Source organism: Dendrobates tinctorius, unplaced genomic scaffold (assembly GCF_039654945.1).
Source record: "Dendrobates tinctorius isolate UK_male_01 unplaced genomic scaffold, ASM3965494v1 ptg000357l, whole genome shotgun sequence".
Classification (NCBI taxonomy): Eukaryota; Metazoa; Chordata; class Amphibia; order Anura; family Dendrobatidae; genus Dendrobates; species Dendrobates tinctorius.
The window spans coordinates 1,014,132-1,029,586 of NW_027362023.1; the positions used below are offsets into that span (position 1 = coordinate 1,014,132).

At 50.6% G+C, this 15,455-nt stretch overlaps 1 protein-coding gene across 1 annotated transcript in view; it reads right to left on the reverse strand.

The window, feature by feature from the left end:
• The window catches only part of SEMA3B (semaphorin 3B), a 36,455-nt gene extending 21,396 nt beyond the window's left edge, over positions 1-15,059 (reverse strand). Inside the window, exons 1-6 of the mRNA XM_073562556.1 lie at positions 13,384-15,059; positions 8,219-8,336; positions 5,745-5,899; positions 5,465-5,527; positions 3,166-3,285; positions 2,876-2,969 (exon numbers count right to left, since the gene is read on the reverse strand). Of these exons, the coding sequence (XP_073418657.1) occupies positions 2,876-2,969; positions 3,166-3,285; positions 5,465-5,527; positions 5,745-5,899; positions 8,219-8,318 (532 nt within the window). The 5' untranslated portion in view covers positions 8,319-8,336; positions 13,384-15,059. The remainder of the gene's footprint in view (positions 1-2,875; positions 2,970-3,165; positions 3,286-5,464; positions 5,528-5,744; positions 5,900-8,218; positions 8,337-13,383) is intronic.
• Between the last annotated feature and the right edge of the window lie 396 nt (positions 15,060-15,455).

Genomic DNA, 15,455 nt, shown 5'->3' on the forward strand with positions numbered 1-15,455 from the left:
TGCCAGTCATTACACTGGCTACCCATCCACTCCAGAATTCAGTCTAAACTTATTACCCTCACCCACAAAGCCCTCCATGGCTCAGCACCACCCTACATCTCCTCCCTTGTTTCAGTATACCACCCTACCCGCGCCCTCCGTTCTGCTGATGACCTGAGGTTAGTATCCTCAATAGTCAGAACCTCCCACTCCCGTCTCCAAGACTTTACACGTGCCGCGCCAATTCTTTGGAATGCACTTCCCAGGTCAATACGATTAGTCCCCAATCCCCACAATTTTAAGCATGTCCTGAAAACGCATTTATTCAGACTGGCCTATCGCCTCAACACATTAACCTAACCTATCCCTGTGTGGCAGAGCCAAAAGTTTTACCATAACCAGGTTCCCAGCATCATGTTCCCACATGCTTTATGCATCCATTAGCCCTCTGTGTCTGTACTGTTACACACTTAACATTATGGCTGGTCCATACAATCAGAGCAACTGTTACCACCCACCTTTCGTGTCTACCTCTTTCCTCATAGACTGTAAGCTTGCGAGCAGGGCCCTCACTCCTCTTGTTATTTGTTATAATCTACTGTATGTGATTATTGTTATGCTGTAATGTCTATTGTCTGTACAAATCCCCTCTGAAATGTAAAGTGCTGCGGAATATGTCGGCGCTATAAAAATAAAATTTATTATTATTATTATTATATATATATAAAATATGTGTGTGTAGTCCAACTGTTTCCTCTTAGCCATTCTTGGGTGTTTTTAGCTGTGTGTTTTGGGTCATTATCCTGTTGCAGGACCCATGACCTGTGACTGAGACCAAGCTTTCTGACACTGGGCAGCATATTTCTTTCTAGAATCCCTTGATAGTCTTGAGATTTCATTGTATCCTGCACAGATTCTAGACACCCTGTGCCAGATGCAGCAAAGCAGCTCCAGAACATAACAGAGCCTTCTCCATGTTTCACAGTAGGGACAGTGTTCTTTTCTTGATATGCTTCATTTTTCCATCTGTGAACATAGAGCTGATGTGGCTTGCCAAAAAGTTCCACTTTTGTCTCATCTGTCCATAGGACATTCTCCCAGAAGCTTTGTGGCTTGTCAACATGTAGTCTGGCTTTTTTTATGATTTTTTTCCAACAATGGTGTCCTCCTTGGTCGTCTCCTATGAAGTCCACTTTGGCTCATACAATGCCGGATGGTGCGATCTGACACTGATGTTCCTTGAGCTTGAAGTTCACCTTTAATCTGTTTAGAAGTTTTTCTGGGTTCTTCTGTTACCATTCGTATTATCCGTCTCTTTGATTTGTCATCAGTTTTCCTCCTGCGGCCACGTCCAGGGAGGTCGGCTACAGTCCCATGGAGCTTACACTTCTGAATAATATGTGCAGCTGTAGTCACAGGAACATCGAGCTGCTTGGAGATGGTCTTATAACTTTTACCTGTAACATGTTTGCCTATAATTTTCTTTCTACTCTCCTGAGACAACTCTTTCCTTCGCTTCCTCTGGTCCATGCTGAGTGTGATACACACCATGTCACCACACAGCAGAGTGAGGATCTGTAGCCTCTATACCGGCCGCTCACTGACTCCAGGATTGTAGACCCCTGTGATGATAATTAGTGGACACATCGCGATGTAACATGTCCCTTCTGTCACATTATTTTCAGGGGTGCCATCATTTCTGTCCAGGCCGATTTCATGAGTTTTACTTTATTAAAATTCTGTGGACGCATGGCTGAAAAGCAATGTCTGACTTTCACTTGTTCATTTTCATAGATTTTTGATTATTACTTTTGTCAGATTCAAATTATTTCTGTGACCACTGTGGGTGTTTGTCATTAAACGAGGGGTACCAACAATTTTGACCGTGTGTAGGGGATACAGTGCAGAGTGTATATATTATGTCTGTATACTTTGTACAGTTTTGCTTTATATATACTCTGCACTGTATCTGTGTATGTATTCTAGCAGAGCCAGGCAGGACAGGGTTAAGTCCTAGCTCTCCAGGAGTTTATCAGATGCACCTGCCCAGTTTTTTACTAGAACCAGGGCCTGTGGTCACTAGATGCCAGTCTGCTGGATGATGCAGGGTTAAGTGTGTTGAAGCTGGTGAGTGACCAGCTAAAATGTGAGCTGTAGCTGGGAGACATAGCGGAGTCACTCTGAATGGAGACTGCACGGGTCAGCTAGGAAAGATGAGCAGTCTGTGTGTGGAAACTGCAGCCTGTTCAGCGTGAGCTGTAGCCGGAGTTGAACACTTCTGTTTGGCGCTGAAGGTGATACAGATACTGGGGTTCTGCCTTTTCTGTGCATGAAGCCTGCTCTTGGAGAAAGGACTGTGCTCTGTTGGGATGATCTGCACTGATATATATATATATATATATATATATATATATATATATATATATATATGTGGTTATTGGCTGCGTTACCTTTGTGCCCAGAAGAGACTGGTTTTGTTTCTGTTTTGGTTTTGAATTCCTCATAGTTTTATGAAAGCAATAAAATCTGCACCTGTGTGAACACTGCCTAATGCCCACCTAAAAGCATGAATCAATGCTATGTATATACAGTATTTCTGTAGCGGGGGTTGTACATGGTGTATATAGCCTTACGCTGAATGTATATAATAGCAAGGTGCAGAGTATACGGGCGTGTACTGGCTGTATACAGGGAACGTATCATGTTACTGTATGTAGTGGGTTGGCTCGTATATGTGGGGGTGATCACACAATGTGTGGCCCTTCCTGCGGGGGTCCTGGGGGGCCAGGCACCATTCTGTGAGATATGGTCCGCAGTGCGTGCACCGTGTGGGGCTTTATAGATCATTACAGATGATAAATGACATTTCTGAGGAGTCAGATTAATTTCTTCTCACCCACAAGTATGGCGGCCGCAGCATGTTTGGGGTCATACGGGCAGCGTCCCTTCCCGTCCTCCAGCCTCTTGGTGTCCAGCTTAAACACTGCGTCCTGCAGAGAAGACGATGCACATTAACAGCGTCCACTGTAGCTGCACAGAACGGCGGCGCGGCCGTGGTCGTCCTTTGTCTCTTCTCCTTCTGGTGTTAATGCTACAAATGAATGTGGCTCCCAATGTCCTGGAGTAACACGTCTGCATCTCTTCATTACAGGCGCAGGCGCTGACTCCACAAATATGGCTACTTACATCAGCTCTTTGTCCCACGTGCAGGAAGCCACAGACCGGGTGAAACGCGCCCGTCCCACAGGTGAACAGGTGAGTGCGGTTATATAGCTGCAGGACTTTCACATAGTTCATACATTCCAGCTGCAAGAGGAAAAATGGAATGAGGCTGCAATGTCACAACTTGTAGAAAATGACAATTTACAGCCCAGAGAGCCAGCTGGTGCCATATAGAGCGAGCGCGTCCCTCCCACATGTCTTACAGATCACTGGCATAACTCACACATGGAAAGGACCTCACTGATTAAGAGAGGAGGGGGAGTCACACCTTCAAGCTGGAATGCACTAAATCACAGACACCCCCCCCCATACGTGACCTTGAATGCTCAGCCCATGCAGGGTGCTGAGGGCTTCTCTCCATACCAAGTACTACCTCCGGCATCGATGGAGGACGCTGGCATCGAGGGGGGACAAAGGCATCGAGGGGGGTGCCGGCATCGAGGGGGGGGGGACGCGGGCATTGAGGAGGGACACCGGCATCGAGGGGGAATGCCTATTCCTGGCGTTGCTTTGGCCATTGCCAGGGATGTGTAAGAGGCAGGAGCCATTGCCGCCCATAGCTTCTCCTATATCCAATCTAACCTCCGAGCTGGGACCTGCTGTCCTAGATGGGACTCACATCCTTCCATCGCCTGCACCTTTATTTAATCAAATGCACTTTAACCCACTGAACCCATTAATGGCCCAGAAAGTAAACAGACCGCCGAGCATGCTGGAAGATGGCGTGTGAGCCGCTCGGGTGGCAGCGCAGGACTTGATAAGTGTTGCCTCATATAACCTGGAGTTTAAATCTTTGTTACCGGCAAAAGTGGAGCAAAGGAGTTACGTGTAATGAGAAGCTCTGAAACCTTCAATGGGCATTTAGTTTCCATTACGTTTCAAGGTCTTCGCTTGCTGTCAGAGCCGGGTTATTGCAGAAAACTCAGGATCAGGACAGTTTTTAGCGTTTGGATATCAGCAATAATTGGTTCCTTGGGGTACCAGAAGGCTCGATCCTGGCCCCGTGTTTCAAGTGGGGTACCACAAGGCTCGATCCTGGCCCCGTGTTTCAAGTGGGGTACCACAAGGCTCTGTCCTGGCCCCAGTGTTCAACATTTTTATAAATGATCTAGATAAAGGAACTGAAGGTTAACTAATCAAATTTGCAGACGATGCAAAGCTAGGAGGGAGAGCTAACACTAGAGAAGACAGAGAGATGATTCAGAAGGACCTAGATAAGCTTTAAAAATGGGCAGCGACTAATAGAATGGTATTTAACAGGGAGAAATGCAAGATTCTACATCTGGGCAAGAAAAACAAAAATTACATGGAATGGGAGGAATAGAACTAAGCAACAGCACGTGTGAAAAAGACTTGGGTATACTAATAGATCACAGACAGAACATGAGTCAACAGTGTGATGCAGCAGCAAAAAAGGCAAATACAGTTCTGGGATGTATGAACAGAAGCATACAGTCTAAATCACGTGAAGTCATTATTGCCCTCTACTACTCTTTGGTCAGACCTCATCTGGAATATTGTGTCCAGTTTTGGGCACCACATTTTAAAAAAGACATCAACAAACTGGAGCAAGTTCAGAGAAGAGCAACGATGATGATAGGCGGACTGCGAAGTATGTCGTACGAGGAACGGTGAAAGGATCTGGGAATGTTTAGCTGCAAAAGAGAAGACTGAGAGGAGACTTAATAGCTGTCTACAAATATCTAAAGGGCTGTCACATTGTAGAAGGTTCAACTTTACTCTCATTTGCACAAGGAAAGACTAGAAGCAATGGGATGAAACTGAATGGGAGGAGACACAGACTAGATATTAGAAAAAACTTTTTGACAGTGAGGGTGATCAATGAGTGGAACAGGCTGCCACGAGAAGTGGTGAGTTCTCCTTCAATGGAAGTCTTCAAACAGAGGCTGGACAGACATCTGTCTGGGATGATTTAGTGACTCCTGCTTTGAGCAGGGGGTTGGACATGAGGACCCCGCGAGTCCCTTCCAACTCTACGATTCTATGATTCTGACAGCAGAGTCGTTGAAAACGGTGAAAACATCTTAATAAAAAAGTGCGAGGAAGTTGCAGAGCTTCATATGATCGGATGATTCAGCTTTATGTGCATAAATGGTAGACGTCTGATTCACCAGTGATGATACGGATACTAATATCTGGAGGGGGGGGGGGGGTTGACAGCGCTGAGTTATAGAAGATCCCACATCTGGTAACCCACAGAATATATTCTCCCAGTAGGGGGCGCCGATGCATGAGCACTCACATTAATGTCCTTTCCTGCCCAGTTGCACTCTTCCCTCCACTCTACGGGCGCGTGCCATGGAATCTGCGGGGAATGAAAGGTCACATTATTACACATCAGTGATGACCGCTGCAGCACATGTGCGATGAGCTGGGGAGTCTAACATCTGCCTCGGTCACACAGCGCTGTTCTCCAAACCGAGCAACACATGACATGGCGGCACAGCCGGCATCATATTGCCACATGTGGGGCATCTATACATTCATAGATCACTGGTAATAATGAAGCCAGTGGATCTTACCAGCAGCTCGTTCTGTGTGATGTTATCCAGACTCAGCGACACCAGGTAATTCTTACCCCCCACGAACAGGCGGCTGCGCTCCTCATCCAGCAGCAGCGCATCGAAGCAGCAGGAGCGATTGATGGTGTACGTGCGCAGACCGTGGAGAGACAGATCTGGGGGACACAGAAAATCACAGGGTTAATTATATCAGTGTACAAAGGCATCATGAGCCATGGGTCTGAGGGAATATTACTATACTCCAGTCACATCCAGAGCTGCAGTCACATCGGGTCTTATCCTACAGAGCTGCTGTTACATCACGGCTTATAATTCAGTCACCTCCAGAGCTGCACTCACTATTCTGCTGTTACATCATGTCTTATCCTCCAGTCACCTCCAGAGCTGCACTCACTATTCTGCTGTTACATCATGTCTTATCCTCCAGTCACCTCCAGAGCTGAGGTCACTATTCTGCTGTTACATCATGTCTTATCCTCCAGTCATCTCCAGAGCTGAGGTCACTATTCTGCTGTTACATCATGTCTTATCCTCCAGTCATCTCCAGAGCTGAGGTCACTATTCTGCTGTTACATCGTGTCTTATCCTCCAGTCACCTCCAGAGCTGCAGTCACCTCCAGGTCTGGATAGACCCTGATGCAGTCGCACCGGTTTCCTAGTCTGTGTTGCCGGATGGAGGAAGGAGAGCGGCCATTCTCCTCCATCCTAGCCGATACCTGGCAGAATACCACAAGATAAAGTAAGAAGTAGCGCAGCAGCTCCGTCCCACAAGGTGTCATCAAATAAACCTTCCCATTCCCCATCGTGCGGTATATTTTGTAGACCGGGGTCATCGCAGCCCCCATCTACATGGGGAGATCTTCCCGCATTTACAATAAATGCACCAGACAAATGGAGGATGTTTTTCCTACATTGCCTCTGTGGGGTCAGTGGATAACCAGGCGCCCGTCCCCGGCATCAGTGCCCAACCTCACAGGCAATAGTCTTTCCCCAAAAGTCATTTAAAGGTCAGAGGTCAAGTGTGCGTGGGCTGTGGGCAGAGTGTCTTTCATGATGGTGCTTTATATCCCCCTATTACTGCATCAGTGCTCTCAACAAGATGAATGGCGGACCTCCCTATACAGCCACTCACCCAAAGAGCAAACAGACAGACGTGATCCGCTAAGAGGGAGAGTAGAAAGGAAAATTCTAAAGGAAGTGTAAGTCCTGATGTCGCCCTCGTCTGGCGCACTGCTAAACCCTGGAAGAACCCGGAGACACCCGGCGTGACCAGCGTTGGCATTCCCACGGTCACCGACTTTCCCAGGGATAACTAAGAATGACGCATGTAGTGTGCAACAGTCACCGTACTCACTGTGATAGGACAGCTTCAGGCGCGGGGTCACCGTACTCACTGTGATAGGACAGCTTCAGGCACGGGGTCACCGTACTCACCGTGATAGGACAGCTTCAGGCACGGGGTCACCGTACTCACTGTGATAGGACAGCTTCAGGCGCGGGGTCACCGTACTCACCGTGATACGACGGCCTCAGGTGCGGAGTCACCGTACTCACCGTGATAGGACAGCTTCAGGCGCGAGGTCACCGTACTCACTGTGATAGGACAGCTTCAGGCGCGAGGTCACCGTACTCACTGTGATAGGACAGCTTCAGGCGCGAGGTCACCGTACTCACTGTGATAGGACAGCTTCAGGCGCAGGGTCACCGTACTCACTGTGATAGGACTGCCTCAGGTGCGGAGTCACCGTACTCACCGTGATAGGACAGCTTCAGGCGCGGGATCACTGTGCTCACCGTGATAGGACCGCTTCAGGCGCGGGATCACTGTGCTCACCCTTATAGGACCGCTTCAGGCGCAGGATCACTGTGCTCACCGTGATAGGACAGCTTCAGGCACGGGGTCACCGTACTCACCGTGATAAGACAGCTTCAGGCGTGGGATCCCCGTACTCACCGTGATAGGACAGCTTCAGGAGCGGGGTCACCGTACTCGCCGTGATAGGACCGCTTCAGGTGCGGGATCACCGTACTCACTGTGATAGGACAGCTTCAGGCGCGGGGTCACCGTACTCACCGTGATAGGACAGCTTCAGGCGCGGGGTCACCGTACTCACCGTGATAGGACAGCTTCAGGCGCGGGGTCACCGTACTCACCGTGATAAGACAGCTTCAGGTGCGGGGTCACCGTACTCACCGTGATAGGACAGCTTCAGGTGCGGGGTCACCGTACTCACCGTGATAGGACAGCTTCAGGCGCGGGGTCACCGTACTCACCGTGATAAGACAGCTTCAGGCGCGTGGTCACCGTACTCACCGTGATAGGACAGCTTCAGGCGCGGGGTCACTGTACTCTCCGTGATAGGACAGCTTCAGGCGCGGGATCACCGTACTCACCGTGATAGGACAGCTTCAGGCGCGGGGTCACCGTACACACCGTGATAGGACAGCTTCAGGCGCGGGGTCACCGTACTCACCGTGATAGGACAGCTTCAGGCGCGGGGTCACCGTACTGTTCCCTTTGACGCCCCAGCACAGTAAAGCGCTGATCAGCAGGTGACTGCAGAAAACTTTCATCTTGCAGGTGCAGGCAATCTGCAAGATATAAGACGGCCATCATCACAGAGCCAGAAGAGCATTGCTTCATTATTTCCTGCCAGAAGCCTCCCCCGCTATTACACCGTCTCCAGCACGAGCCTCTCGTATCTGCGTGTGGCCCCGAGCCAGGGTCCTCCTCATCACAACACATCCCTGGACACTCTCCAGCCAGGATTCCCCCGGGAACACAACATGGTCGTCGTCTTACTGGGGCGATCACCTGCTTCCCTACATACACCGATGTGCCAAAGCCATACCACACACGATGGGATCCACCGGACGAGCAGGAGTCCTCGCGATCCCACCGTCACCTGCAGGTTGCACCTCATGTGCCCACCATATAACATGAGGGCATTACTAACACAGCTGAAACTCCCAAAATCAAAACCGTCATACTTTACACTGCAGGCTGCAGCCGAGCTTATTTATAACCAGCTTTAGGCCCTATCACCCTTTTATTAATTAAACGTTTGGCATTTATGAATTTTTATTTTTGTGCCAGATACATTGTAATTTTTCACCAATTTTACGACTTTTTCTTTTTTTTTTTTTTGCTTTTTTATTCTCCAAATCAATTTTTTCGCTATTGAAGATTCATTTGCAACATTTTAAAATGTATTAAAACATTTGTGCAACACTTTACTCAAAGAAGATGCAAAAGAGCCGAAAAAAAAGAAAGCATCTGCTAGTTTGTAGCAAATTTATGAAATATTTTGCTCCATTTTGATGAATTTGGCACAGAAGGTGAGCCGGCAATGGTTGCCGCATGACCACAGGGTTCCTCTCAGAGGACGGCGGGCGTCAGGTGTAATGGACGGTACAAGATGAGCAGGTTCTGGGATTTATAGGGCGACCATGATAAAGGAACGTAGGTGTGCGGAGCCAATGACCAGCCGCCATTATATTCCACAAGCTACCGGGGAAGCTTGTATCATGGAGGCAGGTGGGAAACGACAGGACTGGGATCACAGGTATAAGGTGACACGGGCCCCTGCGGCGGGCGGGCGGGGGATGGGGAGATAGCCCGCCTACGTTTGGGATCCAGTAGCATAAAGACCAGTGTTTACTCCGCCACTTGCAGATAACGAGGGCGGCAGATGGAGAACTGCGGCTTTTGAAGAAATCTCAATATAAGTTTCAAAGTGAGATTCCCCTTTTGATGTCCTGGTGAAGTGTAGCGGGCGCTGGCGGCCATCCAGCCATTACTGTAACCCTTCTTTATTAGCACAATATAAAACACGATCAGTAAAAAGGAAAGATTAATGCGGAACAGAGAGCAGGGCCAGCGGACGAGCGCCATGATTAATGACAGGCGGTGGGGCGAAAGCAACCCAAAACACTGGAGACCATGGAGTAATGAGAGTGGCCACATGTATGCGGGGATAGGGGATAATGGGGTCCTGAGAGGGCACATGTATGGGAGGGATAGGGGATAATGAGGTCCTGGGTTCTATTCTATGTCTAGGGGAGATAACGGGGTCCTGAGGCCACATGTATAGTGGGGCATAGGGGATAACTGGGTCCTGAGAGGCCACATGTCTCCGGGGGATAGGGAATGACGAGGTCCTGAGTGGCCACATGTATGGGTGGGATAAGGGATAACGAGGTCCTGACTGACCACATGTATGGGGGAGGTGAGGGGATAATGGGGTCCAGGAGGCCACATGTCTGAGGGGCACATAGAGGTTAATGGGGTCCTGAAAGGCCACATGTCTAGGGGGATAACGGGGTCCTGAGAGGTCACATATCTAGGGGGATAGGGAATAACGGGGTCCTGAGAGGCCACATGTATGGGGGGGGATAGGGGATAATGGGGTCCTGAGAGTGGTCACATGTCCAGGAGGGGATAGGAGATAATGAGGTCCCAAGAGGCCACATGTATGAATGGGATAATGGGGTCGTGAGAGGCAACATGTATGGGGCCATAGGGGATAATGGGTTTCTAAGAGGCCACGTGTATGGGGATAGGGGATAACAGGGTCCAGAGAGGTCCCATGTCGTTGGAGGGGATAAGGGGGCCCTGAGAGTGGCCACATGTCTGAGGGGGGAATAGACGATAACGTGGTTTTGAGTGGCCACAATTACAGGTCTGGGGGGATAGAGGATAATGGGGTCCTGAGTGGCCACAATTACATGTCTGGGGGAGTAGAGGATATTGGGGTCCTGACAGTGGCCACAATTACAGGTATGGGGATAGAGGATAATGGGGTCCTGACAGTGGCCACCCTTACAGTTTTTTTGTTTGTTTCTCTCATTGTAACATAATATGGACAGATAATCTGTTGTGGATTTTGCAGTGAATTTGGTAGTAAGGCCGGGATCACACATGTGAGTGTAATGCGAGAAACTGGCGCGAGTCTCTTGCATCAATACCCAGCACTGCTGCCGGCACTTGAGACCGGAGGGTGCAGCTGCATAGAAATACATGCACACTCCGGTCCTGAGTGATGCAAGAGACATGCGCGAGTTTCTCGCATCACACTCGCAAGTGTGACTCCGACCTAAATCTGCATACAATTCTTATAAATTTGGCTTTGCTGCGGATTTTACTTTTTGCTTTATGAAGGGTAAAATCTGCAGAAACCACTGATTTGACATCTGCTGCGGCGCAGGTGACTTTTCCTGTTGATTATTCTGCAGTGTACAGATAGGATGTAACTTCTCGTGCGCTGTAGCAATGCTAGGTATGAACAGAGCCCTGCGCACTTTCTACAGGTGCTGAGGATCCAGCACATTTGTCCTGTCCCAGTGAAGGGCTTTTGTAGTGTGTTGTGCGCACAGCCGGCTCTGCTACATACACCATCACAATGATTGCTACGCAGCAGGCCTAATTCCCTCTGTCATCTGGTCCAGATTTCCGGATGATGCACGGACGAAGGTTTCAGCTTTTGTAATAACGCAGACTCTTATCTTGAGTAATTCGAGCATATAACGAGCTATTGTTGTTGGGTTCAGCCTACGTCACATACAACAACAGGGTCTTTGAGGATGAATTGGTGGTCACCCAGCACACACAGTATGTGACTCCGTGACCGCACATGAGAGCCCGCGCCGAGATCAGGAGAACAGTATTAGCTGCTAATTCCTACATCTCCATTATTTCAAGATTAGCATTGTCCAAGATTTTTTTTCCTTTCCTCGTAGCTCCACGGTTATGAAAATTCCAGAGATTGTAACCCTATGGATTAGAAGCTGGCCTGCCTAGAAGTGGCCCCTCCAGGCCACCGCACCTGAGAGAACCGAGGCGAACCACGACGTAAGGGGGATGAATCCGAGTGCAGCATCGTCTGAGACGGAGCCAGGTGATACACGACTACAGATAAAGGTATGCCTCCGAATAATGGCCGAGCGACGTCACGTGACCTGCAGGAACTGTAGCGCAAATGTCTTGGAGTCCAGTGGTCGATGCAGGAGCGGGGTGAGGGTGACACAAAGGTACTTTTTTTAAAATAAAAATTTTCTTTTTTATTGAGTCCTAATATTTTAGAAATCGGTTACACACGTGATGTAATATACTGGGAGCGCCCCTTGTCAGCGACGATTCCCACGCTGCAGATTTGGTACCAAACCAATGATTCTCGGTTGCAGGAACTCCCACCTCTGAATTTGGAGGTTTGGTTGTGATTGATGGGAAAGTCGTAGCACAAAATCCACAATGTGGGAATTCGCCGCTATGGTTTAACAAAGCGGATTTGCTGCTGAAATATAAACACGACTAAACATCATTATTGAGTTTCTAGAAATTCGGCTGCGGAAAAGATGACATACGAGTCCTTTACAGCATGTGCCATCACTTAGCTCCTGATGTGGCCTAAACTGCACACGGGCAAATCTGCGCCAACCCGTACTCTGTCCTCATAAATGGCACAAAATCTGCAGGTCCAAGAACCGACCACGGTGGGGTGGCCGCGATGCCCGACAGCAGAAACTTCACAGCACAAATTCATCTTCCACATTTTATCCTTTCTGAATAGAAAACATTGCACTCACTATAAATCAGTGTACATGTAGCATCCGTGCAGCGTCCATGCAACATCCGTGTAGTGTCAGTGCGGCATCGGTGTGGTGTACATTCATCATCTGTGTGGTGTTTGTGCAGTGTACATTCAACGTCCGTGTGGCGTCCGTGCAGTGTCCTTGCGGCATCGGTACAGAGACCATGCAGGTTCCATGCGGCGTCCGTGCAGTGTCAGTTCGGCATCTGTGCGGTGTCAGTTCAGCATCCTTGCAGTGTACATTCAGCATCCATGTGGTGTCAGTGCGGTGTCAGTACGGTGTCTGTGTGGTGTCCGTACGGTGTACGTGCAGTGACAATGCGGCATCTGTGCGGTGTCAGTTCAGCATCCTTGCAGTGTACATTCAGCATCCATGTGGTGTCAGTGCGGCGTCAGTACGGTGTCTGTGTGGTGTCCGTACGGTGTACGTGCAGTGACAGTGCGGCATCTGTGCGGTGTCAGTTCAGCATCCTTGCAGTGTACATTCAGCATCCATGTGGTGTCAGTGCGGCGTCAGTACGGTGTCTGTGTGGTGTCCGTACGGTGTACGTGCAGTGACAGTGCGGCATCCGTACAGTGTCCGTGTGGTGTCCATGCGGCAAACCTGCCGAGTATTTACAGAATGAGTGCAAGTTACGGCACGAACACTGGATCATTCACACCACGGCGCCGCCCGTGACGTCCATAACATGACAAACAAAACTCCCACAGATGTGCGGAGAAGAAGGACACGTCGTAAGGAGCCCATTATATAGCGTTAGGGGGCCAGCGCGATCACACACTAGGTATGATGGGGGTAGTAGTACACCCAGCTCTGTATAAACACACAGACTGGAGTAGATCGCAGTCTCCCCACCGCTCACATGTGAAGCAAAGGTCACATTATACACACAGCACAGTACAGCGCCACAGCCTCAGCATACGACACTGCACATATGCACCTGCACACCGAGTGCCCTCCTCTCCACACAACCATGCTAAGCACTGCTGTCCCCAAGAGCTGACAATCCCAGCATGGATCTCCAATGTCATCCCATAGCACAGCTTACCTGCTCCCACCACTCCAGGGGAAAGAAAGGGTTAAGCAGCAGATGGGATAGCGGTGGTCCTGTGCCCGCTGCTGTGGGGTCTGCCTGCCAGCCCTGAGGTGAGCACTTTACTTCTTCATCTGAGAGTCTCCCACTCCCCTCCCACTTGTACGTACCATTCCCAGCCCCAGCGAGACAGCGAGAGGGAGGAGAGACAGCAGTGGGGACATGAGAGTGCAGGATTGTGAGAAGTTCACTGTCCCAGCACCCGAGCCCACCGCCCTCCTGGGGTTAGAGGGTCCTGGTTTTATATAGATGGAGCACAATCGCTGTCTAACACGGTCACATTTGTGCCGTTTGCACCATTTCCAGGACCTCCTCTTCCCATCAGTGACTGGGAATGCTTCCGTACACCCCTGAGGTTGCGGACAGAATTGTGCGCCCGTATCACGGATGACGGGTCGGTCCCAACCGCAGGTCCAAGGATCTGAACCGGCCGCGTCATAGGGATCCTGCCGTAGTCAGTGTATGGGCATGTTCACACATGGCGGTTTTGCAGCAGGTTTTTTTTCCTTTTTGAACAGTGACAGAATCTGCACATTTGTCACATTTTTACTTGCGATTTTCAGTAAAAATTGATCTGCTGCATCTTGGTAAAAACACCGGAGGGCTCAATGGCGTGGGAGAAAACGTCATCAAGTGCCTGAGAGGTGCGGAATCTCTGTGATTGTGCTGGTCCTGTACTTTACATACCACATATACTGCGTAAAAAAACTCCACGTGTGAACGGGCTCCATCAGTCCCGGCCGACAAGAGACGAGCCCAGCCTGGACCCATGCTGCCGGATGTGTACCTCAGATAGATGAAGCAGGCTGGAGGCCGGGCTGATGGCCTGACCAATGTCCAGGCTGGATACACAGTAACAAACCCTCAGCTGTGGGAAGTAAGAGGTTAAGGGAAGAGTCTCTGCATTTGCATGGTCTGACATGTTGGCACTACTGATGTGGCACCGGGTAGATACCGGCACAACCCTCGCCAGCAGTGGCACCATGGACCCCCTGGAAGAGAGTCCTCTCTGTCCATTCTCTCCCCTGATGTCCGGGCCATGCACGAGACTCAGACCAGCTGCGCCAGACACATGGACGCCAGCCACAAATTCTCAGCATGCCCTCCATTCCCACAACGCCCACCGCCTGGCAGAATATGACGACACATTTGTGCACATTGCAAAAAAATTACCCAAAGAGTCAACTCCTAATACAAAGGACGTGGGGGCTAACAGTGGAGGCCACCCCCCATGTGCTGCAGAGCCCCAACAAGAGCCCGTCACTGACTGTCTACGCTGCCCGGTATCGCAGGAGGGGCGGGCCCGGTATCGCAGGAGGGGCAGGCCCGGTATTGCAGGAGGGGCAGGCCCGGCATCGCAGGAGGGACAGGCCTGGGATCACAGGAGAGGGGCAGGCCCGGTATCACAGGAGAAGGACAGGCCCGGTATCACAGGAGGGGCAGGCCCGGCGTCGCAGGAGGAGCAGGCCCGGTGTCGCAGAAGGGGCAGGCCCGGTATCGCAGGAGGGACAGGCCCGGCATCACAGGAGGAGCAGGCCCGGTGTCACAGAAGGGGCAGGCCCCGTATCGCAGGATGGACAGGCCCGGTATCACAGGAGAGGGGCAGGCCCGGCATCACAGGAGGAGCAGGCCCGGTGTCACAGAAGGGGCAGGCCCGGTATCGCAGGAGGGACAGGCCCGGCATCACAGGAGAGGGGCAGGCCCGGTATCACAGAAGGGGCAGGCCCGGCATCACAGGAGGGACAGGCCCGGTATCACAGGAGAGGGACAGGCCCGGTATCACAGGAGAGGGGCAGGCCCGGTATCACAGGAGAGGGACAGGCCCGGTATCACAGGAGGAGCAGGCCCGGTGTCACAGAAGGGGCAGGCTGGCACATGATCAGGGCGCAGCCCCCCACGCCCGTATGTAATGTGCATTCCTACATGCCCATGAGGGGGTCACACAACAGGCGACAGCGTCCACTGCACAGAAAGAGGCGCATTCCTGCCAGTGACAAGTGTGGGCACCATTCACCCCTAAACAAAGG